The sequence below is a fragment of the Myotis brandtii genome, unplaced genomic scaffold (assembly GCF_000412655.1).
Source record: "Myotis brandtii unplaced genomic scaffold, ASM41265v1 scaffold500, whole genome shotgun sequence".
NCBI classification, from domain to species: Eukaryota; Metazoa; Chordata; class Mammalia; order Chiroptera; family Vespertilionidae; genus Myotis; species Myotis brandtii.
This window is the reverse complement of record NW_005369062.1, coordinates 1,243,739-1,253,705: the sequence shown is the minus strand read 5'-3', so window position 1 is coordinate 1,253,705 and position 9,967 is coordinate 1,243,739. Positions and strand designations below refer to the sequence as shown.

General features: G+C 42.9%; 1 protein-coding gene across 4 annotated transcripts in view; it reads right to left on the bottom strand.

Moving 5' to 3' along the window:
• Nucleotides 1–6,384: 6,384 nt before the first annotated feature.
• Nucleotides 6,385–9,967, bottom strand: part of WDFY2 (WD repeat and FYVE domain containing 2) — a 207,638-nt gene continuing 204,055 nt past the window's right edge. For 3 of the 4 annotated variants that reach the window (XM_014548300.1, XM_014548297.1, XM_014548299.1), the window contains 2 exons: nt 8,913–9,021; nt 6,385–7,863 (listed from right to left, as the gene is read on the bottom strand). In XM_014548300.1, the coding sequence (XP_014403786.1) occupies nt 7,834–7,863; nt 8,913–9,021 (139 nt within the window). In that variant the 3' untranslated portion in view covers nt 6,385–7,833. The remainder of the gene's footprint in view (nt 7,864–8,912; nt 9,022–9,967) is intronic. The other variant, XM_005876935.2, reaches the window with a different exon arrangement.

Sequence of the window (9,967 nt, the reverse complement as noted above, 5' to 3'; positions counted from 1 at the left end):
CGGACAGCCTCCCGCGGTGCCCCCCGCCTGGCAGGGTCACAGATCCGGGTCCCAGACCGCAGACAGCCTTGCCTGCTGCCGCCTGCCTTCAGTATGCAAATTAGCCGCCATCTTGTTGCTTCAGGGTGGGGGTCCCCACTGGGGTGCCTGGCCAGTCTGGGTGAGGGGCTGAGGGCCGTTTTCAGGCTGGCGGGCGACTGAAGCTCCAAACCTCTCCTTTTTTTCTTTTTTTTTTTATTCTGGCATTTATTTACCTTCTATGCCTGTCACTGGAGCTGAGAGCTGGCTTTCTCTCTGAGGCTCGGCTGCTGAAAGCAGGTTTCTGGCCTTTGTTTTCTGTATTCGAAACAATGTTGCGACTCCAGCTCTGAGATCCCGGCTGACTGACAGGAGGTTTCTGGGGTTTTGTTTATCTTCTATAAATGTTACAATGTTTCCAACTGAAGCTCAGAGGCCGGCAAGGCAGGCGGGGAATGTTGGAGTCCTCTGTCACTGAAGGAAGCAAGCCTCCCTGTTCGCATCAGCTGCCTGGCTGCCGGCCGCCATCTTGGCTGACAGTTAATTTGCATATCTCCCTGATTAGCCAATGGGAAGGGTAGCGGTCGTACGCTAATTACCATGTTTCTCTTTTATTAGTGTAGATAAATACGACTATGGCTGGGAATAAGCTAGCCTTCATCGTCCAGGGATTTACACAGGTTCTTTTCCTGTGTCAGTCTCTCATTTATCTGAGAATGTGATTTTCTTTAGAATTCTGCATTTAAGATGAACCCACATGGTCAGTCTGAGGGGAGCAGAGGTGGAGGAAGAATAAATGCACTGTGCATCAGCAGAGGGCATAACCAAGGGACAGCCTATTTACATAAACAAATTACATGAGGCCTAGTTTACATTTGCTTAAGATTGGGGGTGGCTTCACTAATGCACCTAGCATTCTAGTGCTACGGTTGGATAAAACCTCTAAATTATACCATTTTACTTCCTAGTGAGTTCAGGGGAAGTTGTAACAAACCAATGAACAGATTTAGAATATATTTACATACATTCTTGGTGTTCAAGGCGACATAAACATAGCTCATCGCCCACAGCAGAGGGCAACCCCGGTGGGCACTGCTCAGCCAGGCACAGGTGCGGTTCCTTGGAGGTGCTCTGGGTGCTGATTCAGGTTCTCGGCCAAGGAGCCCAAGGAAGGGGGTTTCCTGGGTGCGTCTGCCAGAAAGGCCAGCAAACATGGACTCCATTCGACTGCACCTCTCCTTTTCTGAAGAAGAGCCGGGCCTCTGGAGTGCTGGGCGTGGGGGAGGCTTCAGGGCACAGGTGGGCTGAGGGGCAGGGGGCTTGGCGTGAAGTGTTTCCCAGCCCCACTCACTGGCTGTTGGACATTATGCAGACCATTGATTTCTTCCCACCTATTTTCTTGTCCATAAAGTGGGCCTAATGACTTTTCAGAGAGGCTTTCCCTGGCTGTATTTGCCCTGGAGCCCGCTTTGTCCTCACTTGAAAAGTTTAACTTCAGATAACAGAGAACGTAAAAAGGACTACATGCTGCAGCCCATTTGCTGTGCTTAGCGTCTGGAGTGAATGGTGGCTCACCTTTGTCTCCAGGTGCAGGAGTGGGCTGGAGACCTACCCCCACCCCCATGGTTAACCCAAAGCAGGTTGCTGGGGTGTATATGGCCACGTGTTATAGCTGGACAGCAACAACGATGGGGCCACAGTTGCAGGATGATTTCCACAGATATTTATTTTAAACCATGGAGGCAACTTTGCGTTGGAAACGTACACTGGTAATGGCTACACGTACAGTTCAGTTGGAGGGAAGCGCAGTGGGAAAGTGAGCAGAGTTTAGAAACATTCCCAACATTCAGCAGCATTTGAAGTAGAACTGAATACAGACATTTTAACACTGTAGGAAATTTCTGCTCAGTCCCACTTGATCACATTCAGGAAGTCAAGGTCAAGACTGCTTGGTTTGGTTGGTGGGATCAGTGACAGAAACCACATCTGAGAAATCTGTTCTATCTTCAGGCTTTTTACATTTTCAACTGGATCCCCTGGAGAATCTCACTTCAAAAAGAAAAAAAAATATCCTAAAGTAACATGCCCGCTGCAGCCAGGCTCTGGCGTGGCCACAGACCGCTGGGCGTGCAGACAGACATGCCCGCGCCCCTGGTTATGGCTACAGTGGCCGACGGGCAGAGGTGGGGCTAGCGCCTCCCTGTTGTCCAGTTAATAACAGTCTTACTTTTCATAGATTTTCTTTCACAAAACAGTACATTGAAAAAAAGTCATTTAAAAGCAAGGCAAATGGCGTAAAACACAAATATGTATGAGAGTACAATGGTTACCAATGACACAGTATTTTGGTCCATACTTCATATTGGTGTATGCTACTGACATAAGGTTGTCACCCATTTAAACGGGGAAAAAGTGTATGTAAGTGAAAAACTTTTTTCAAACCATTTCCCTTTCTGTGTTATAGTTCTCCCTCTCGTGCTTCCCAGAGAACCAAGGGGGTAAAGGGGAGGAGGAAAGAAGCATGAATATCAGGGTCAGATTCTAAATTTAACCTTTTAAACCAACCTGTAGTCCCTGACACTTTCTCTTCCAAGAAAGTCAGATACACTTTTGACTCATAAACGTGAACATTTTAAGGCAGAACAGAAGACAGAGATGTTGCGATAGGCTCCCATTTATCTGAGTTAAGTCAGCCGCGTGTGGGTCAGCCACTGATAATAGTCTAGGTCAGTTCAATAATAAATAACATTCATGGAATCACAGGATCTCGGGACTGGAAGGGTTCCTAAAAGCAATCATCGAATTCAACCCATATTCTAGGTAATCTCCTTCCCACATCACTGACAAGGGGCCATACAGTTTCCATTCCCTGGCATGGGAAACTCAAAGGAGGGATCCCATTCCAGTTTTGGACAGATCTAATGTTTAGATATTCCTTTGGTGTGTCAGGCCTGAATATGCTTCTCAATGGGAAGGACAATGTTTAAAGACAAAGTCAAACCCCCTCAATCAGTAGTATATAACACGTGGTTGTAAAGTTAAGTTAACGTTTAAATATGAACATGGATGTTCTGGAACTAAGTTATGGACATAGGATACTTGGGTACTGAAGGACAAAGGCAAATGCATGGCACAGCAGGAATTAGAAAGTGCCAAGCCCCACGGTGAGAGGCTGGGCGTGCCCCTGCCTGGGCAGAGCCCCTTTCACTGTCACTGACTTGAGAAAAAAGTTCCCTTCCGCTTGGAGAGTGCCATGCGATGAGGGTTCATCACATTTACCACACTGCACTGAAACGACCCTGCTCCTGAACCCAAAGGCTCGGCTCTGCGTATTAGTGTGATGCCCGCTGTCTAGAACAATCTCCTCCTGCTCAGGTCAAGGTTGTTCCTTTTTCAAAGGGGAGAAGCTAGCTCAGCCCACTTATGTACCAGTCATCGTGCAATTAGTATGTAGATTCCTCCAGGCCACGTCCATGCATGTGTGGTCTCCAGCTCTATCCACCTCAATGTCTCCAGTGAGGGGCTGTGTACCCACAAAGTTCAGAAATTAGTTACCATGGGTCATTTTAAGATAACAATTCTAGGCATTTCCAAAGAAAAAGAAACTCTGATCCTAGCCTGGACTGCAGGAAAACCTTGACTCTAAAACTGATGAGCCTCTAAGTAAACAAACGCCTCAAGGCCAAGTATGTGCTGCCTCCCTCTCTGCAGTCATAAGCATCTGCGTCTCAACGTGAGGGGAGCTCAGGCTCCAGGACTGCAGCCCAGAACTTGATATTCTCTGGCAACTGCAAACCACCTGTAGCCCGATGCAGCAGGCTGATGCCAGATCACGGGCCTTTGTTTATGCTGTTTCTGCAGCCTGGAAAGTCATTTCCTTACTCTACTCACCCTTTAGCTCGCTCTCAGATCAGCAAAGACCTTTCCTCAGCAAAGTCCCTCTGGCCCCACCCACACTGTACTGAAATGACCCATCTTCACAGCTGTGTGGCCTCTGCCCTGGCCTGGAAATGGACGTTGTCATCCCAGGCCTAGTTCAAAGCCTGGCATAGAGTGAGCACTCAGCAAATGGTTGGCCGAAATGGACTGGAATCTCAAGGATTACCCAGATAATCGAGTGTTAAAAAGGAACTTAATTTCTGTGTTTTGCAGTCAAATTGCTAGATATCCATGCTTTCACATTAGGAAAAATTTAACTTAGCATTATTTAACTTAGCAAAATGCTTCCTTTCACTTTAAAATGTAAATCTTAGTGAACAAGGTCTTTACAGACAATAAATTATATGAAAAGGCAAAACCAAGAGTGTCATTTAATGAATATTTATATTCAGTAACTTTGATACATAGTTTAGAGCTATCTCTTTGCTTAAAAGTCAAAATTCAGGCTTTAAAAATACATTGTTAAGCAAAAATAAATTATGCTTTAGAAAAATTAATCTCAAAACATGCAAAGGTAATGTTCCATAGGAAGGGCAAATGCTATAGGCCCAGCAACTCACTCAAGGCCAACCTGTTATGAGCCTTCAGACAAATGGGGTAGAGGTGCACTGACAATGCCCCTGGATTTCCACTTAAGTATTGCCACTGCGTGGTCTGTGGGGAAAAGTGCAGGAAAGAGTTTATACTGATGAAGACTTGCAATAATTGCCTTACTACACGGTAGCCACCCACTCATAACCACAGGGCTGGGCTGAAGAAGTGTCAAATTTGCTTCTGATAAGGAACAAACCTGGCTCCTGAGGCGCCGTCTCAAGGCACTGACGTCACTTCCCTCGCCCGTGCCATTACCGGGTAATGTTCAAAAACAATTGTTCCTTGAAAACCCTTCTTTTAGATTCTCTTGTTTACACCTCAGCTAGTCTAACTGCCTGGTGGAACTAGTGTTTTGTGCATGGAACATTCTAGATATCTGAAGATCCCTTCCAGTTTCATGATTTTATGATTCTTTGAATAATTCAAACAAATATATCATGGTTGACTGACCTCATAGAAAAGACACACAAACTTCAAGGTCTTAATGTAAAACCACCTTTGCTACTGTGGAGACATACACAGGCAGTTAAAGGTTCCAGTAACATCATTTCTTTGGAGAAACCGAGAGCACGTGATTGGTTTTATCCTCCCAAAGAAAGAACTATGTGCAGTTCTGCCACTTTCCCAACATAGCCATGCGAGGCATTACTTGCCAGAGCTGCTGTGTGTTGAAGTAATACAGCAAAATTTATGTAAAGTGCAAATCCAATAGGGTAAAGCAAGAACTATGACAATTCACCTAGACAGGAGGAAAGACAAGTGCAGGTGCCAGCTTCCGCCCTTGTGAATGAAGCCTCCATTTCCATAAAATGTTTGGAAGATACCCAACACCAGCACACAGATCTGAGTTACAAAAACAGTGGAGATTCAACATAATTCACAGTATTACAAACATACAAATGCAAGCACCCATTCACTTGAGGAGAAAGAAAAGGGCAGAGCAGTGGATACCTTGACATAGCTGTGGTTTGTGATTGCAACTCTCCTCACCAATGAAGTGTCAAGTGGTTTCAGTCTCCGAGTGGCTCTGTGGGCTGGGGGACAGCCATGCTGGGAGGGAGATGGCTACAGTGAAGTGCAGGGTCACAGACAGAGCCACCGTGGTGCACATGTGATCCCACAGGGACAATCACCTTCCCAAATGGGGTGTGAGCTCATCCAGACCTGACTCAGATCCATGCCAGGCACGCAGGGTGCCTGATCTACTGCCTTTCTAACACTGTGTCTTCCTCTCTGCATGTTCCAAAAGCTGGAAAACAGAGTGATCCATCCCTATTATTCATTTCCAACATAGTTCTCTATTATGTACAATTTAGTAATGGCTGCAGGTTCTAGTAATAAATTGCAAAATAGATACCTGAATATTTTTAATTTAATTCCCTTTTTAAAGCTCTCACAGAGCAATCATGCAGTACAGACTCTGATTGACTTTAACAGCTTGATGGCAAGCAAGGGTAATGTGGAAGGGGCCAGTGAAGGGACAACTGGTAATCACTTCTGTGCACACACACGTGTGCATCTGAGCCTAGAGTATGGTCACGCGGGCTGGTCTGATGTCTCAGGTGATGGCTGTTGTGTCCCGTGGCTGATGGGGGAGCACCAACGCTGCAGCCATCATCTCTAGGAAACTCCTTCCCCAGGAAGCACGCTAGGTCAGTATTAGGGGTGGTACCCAAGTATGGTTGGTAGTAGTTCTTTTGGTTAGAAAGAAAAGTTATTAATGACCATGAGGGAAAAATTTGCTTTCCAGTAAAAGAGAAAAAAAATCGGGAGGATTTAAAATACTACCACTAAAAACTTGTCAAATCAGAAGTGAACAAGAGACTGTGGAGGTAGGACTTGGAGAGAATGGGCAAGTAATTGGTCTGTTTACCTGCAAAGTTTTATTTAACCTGGTAGTAATCCCCAAGAGACTTAGTGATCCCACAAAACCCCCCAACAGGTGAGGGTTGATTGAGGTGATACCATGTAACATGCTTAGAATGGGGCAGGCACATAGCGCATGCTTGCCCACTCATTTAAATTCTATTTTTATAGGTGAAAATAAGGTTTTTAAAAAAGGACTTAAATATCATGAGTCACTAAAACACAGAATATTTCACTTTTATCAAATTTGATTGGATTCCCTTAAAATCAGAGTTCTTCAGACTGATTTTCTAAAGCCCCTTTTTACATTTCCAACAGGAAGACATCATGAGCTGTAAGATTCAGTACCTTTTATGTCTCAGATCACACAGTTTTAGTATAAGTGTGCAAAGTGTTCTAGTTTTTAAAGGGGGAGAAAACACAGATGGTGAGGAATAGAACAGGATTCAACCTCACATAATGAACATGGTCAAGTTCAGAGGTGACATCACATACAAAAACATAGCTTAAAGACACTTTTTTTTTTAAGGACATAGGATTTTGTTTGTTTTTAATAAAAGTGAGGGAAAGCTGTGTCAATAAAACTAAAACATAAAACTTGAAAGGCTCAGAAGGCTCCAATTGAATTAGAAACGATCCAGGCACTGATACTTGAAGCTCTGAGTTATAATCATCTACTCCCATGATGACAATGGCTGGGAACAGCTTTCTCATGGCATTTTTTAATATGGGAAAGAAAGAGAAAAACGGAGGCAGAAACACCAGGTTATTTCTACTCAATATAAGAACATGAATAAGTTAGACATTACACATCGTTCTTCAAGTGATTCAAGAAGTCAGTAGGTAAATCCACATGAATGGTTTTCCAAATCTCTCACTTGAAGAGGATTTCTAGGAAAGCAGAAACACTGTTTATAAGCAGTGTAAATACATACACTCTGGTGAAAAGCAGAAGAAGGTGAGAGTAGATACATAGAGAAGAAAAAGATGCTGACCCGGTGATCTGTGCCCACGTGAAGAAAACATGGAAACTGCTTTAAAATGACCAAAAATACCCTGAACAGACATTTCCCTCATTTCTCCGACACACAAAACAACAACTAAAATGAAGTGTTGAAAATTTAAAAATTAAACACCCCACACAGAGTTTACAGTATACTCAAACAATGCAGCAAGCCAGATTGTACAAACCATTTGTTAAAAAAATATCTTCTTTTATATTGTATGAACAAGTTGAAAGAGTCCCCTCCAAGTGTTCATTCACTGGCTCACCACTTGTGCGCAGATAATATGCAAACTCAGCTAGTTTCTTTAGTTTCTCTCTTTTCACACGTCTGCTTTACTGCTCCAGTAACGATTTGGATTAGAACAATCATTCTTGAGTAAATACTATCTTTCAGATGCCTGGGTGTGTCATCAAGATACTACTGGGGTCATATCCCACAACTGTAAAAAGAAAAAGAAGATATACAATGAACTAGAATTAAATTGTGTTGATGATAACCAATCCTTATAACTAAATTCAAGTAAATTTTTAAATTTAAGAAGCCATAATTATACTAAGATGATTCTGAAATCTTTAAAATAGTATTTTCCATCAAAAAGTACTATAACATAAACCTCAAAAACATGACCTTGGCAGCTGGAAGTTTTCATCCAGCTAATGGAGACTAAAAGCAGATTAGAGTCATTTAAGGAGGAAGGGAACTAAGCTATATTAGGCAGCAAATGGGTGCCAGGCATGTGCTGTGTCCCTTCAATATCTTATCTCATTTAATCTTCCAAACAGTTCAAAGGGTCTCATTTTAAAAAATAAAGGCTCTGAGACTCCAGAGTTTATTTTAAACTTGCTTAAAGTTTCAGAGGCCTGGCAGCTTCCAAAAGGGGTTATTTCAACCGCCTTATCCTGCTGCCTCTAAGAATGGACCACGATGGGCCTGGGAAGCAGAGCTCAGTGCGCTGGGCAAGCCTGTGCTACATGCCTGTGTGTTTCTCAGAAAATGAGGTAGGCGTGGCCCCTTCTGTCCAGAGCCTCTGCTGTGGTCCTCAGAGAGAACCTGGAGGGATGCTTGTGGATTAACCGATCTCATGGGGAAAGGTCTTGTTTATTACTTGTTGGCTTATCCAGTTCTACCATTCATCCAAAGCTCATCTCAAATCCCTCCTCCTTCACAGAGCCACTTTCAGCAGCACCACCTCCCTCTACGGAACGAACTCTTAAAGTAATTCTTGTCTGTATTGCTCTTCTGGCCACTGCATATGTGACCTATTATTAAGTGTCTTTTTAAGAGTATGTCTCCAACTGACCAGCTGTTCCTTACAGGCAAGAGCATGTCTGACCTTGGTGTGTACACCCTGTGCCTGGCATGGGCCTTGTATGTAAAAATGCTCACTGCCAAGGGAGCCCTCTGAGCAGGTTTCGCATAGCCGTGGTGCTCCTGTATATTCACGTAGGGCCAGACATGGAAAGCTCCTACCATGAGAGAGCATCCTACCTTAATAACCTTGTCAGTTCCCGAAGTCAGTAGCCATCCCCGGGTTGCATCAAAATGCACATGCACAATGTTGTGTTTACTGTCGTGGAAAGTGGCCGTGGGCGCTCGTCTGGAGGAAGCAAAGAACGTTTCCAAGAGTGAAAAGTCATGACATAGGAATGAAGGATATCTAGAGTGACATTAAACTCTAATTTTTTAGCCAAATGGCTAAACGGCTTCACTGTTAGAAATGTTGCTCAGATTTAGCTTTATTCCCTGGTGACCTGGTAAAAAATTTTTTTTTTAAGTAAAGGATTCTGATATTCTCTAAAATGGGAAAGAGATTCAAAAGTCCCTTTTAGATTACTTGTCACTCTAATAGAGCTTATGAAAATCTCTGTGTTTTTGATAAATTAAAAAAGAAAACAAAATACCTCAGTGCTTTGGCTAAGTTTGATTTCAGGACTTGCTGGTAAAATAGTCTACCAAACACTGTTTTGCAGTTTTTTAATCTGTGCATATTTTTTAGTAAGAAGGTCTGTCAGCTGCCAGGCACTCTGAAGGCACGAGAAGAGGCAGAGCAGTGATGTGGGAAAGGCGACAGGAACATGGGAAAGGAGAGCTTTTCTCCAATATTCCAGTGGGCTTTCTGAAGATGTTTGTTTTCTATTTTTAATCTATAACTGAATCTAAATAGATCTTCAGCATAATAAAAATGGTTACTGTAAAATATTTAGAATTAAAGATTTAGGTTTAATTTGCAGACCCTTAGATCCTCCAGATCTGTGTCTTTATCTATAAAATGAAGAATTAGCTAGAGTATCTCTTAAGATCACATGCAGCTCTCTAATTTAATGAGAAGAACTCATATTCATTTCATCATGTATGATGAGTGGAAAATAATCAGTGGACAGAAATACTTCTGGAAGGGCATTTTAATTTATATATGATATGGATAAATAATATTGAAAAACACATAAGTTAGGATTATTTGTAAAAGAATACTTTATTAATTTGCCATGAATTCCCTTTAAATGCTAATTTACTCTGGTGAATTTTAAATGCTTATATTTACA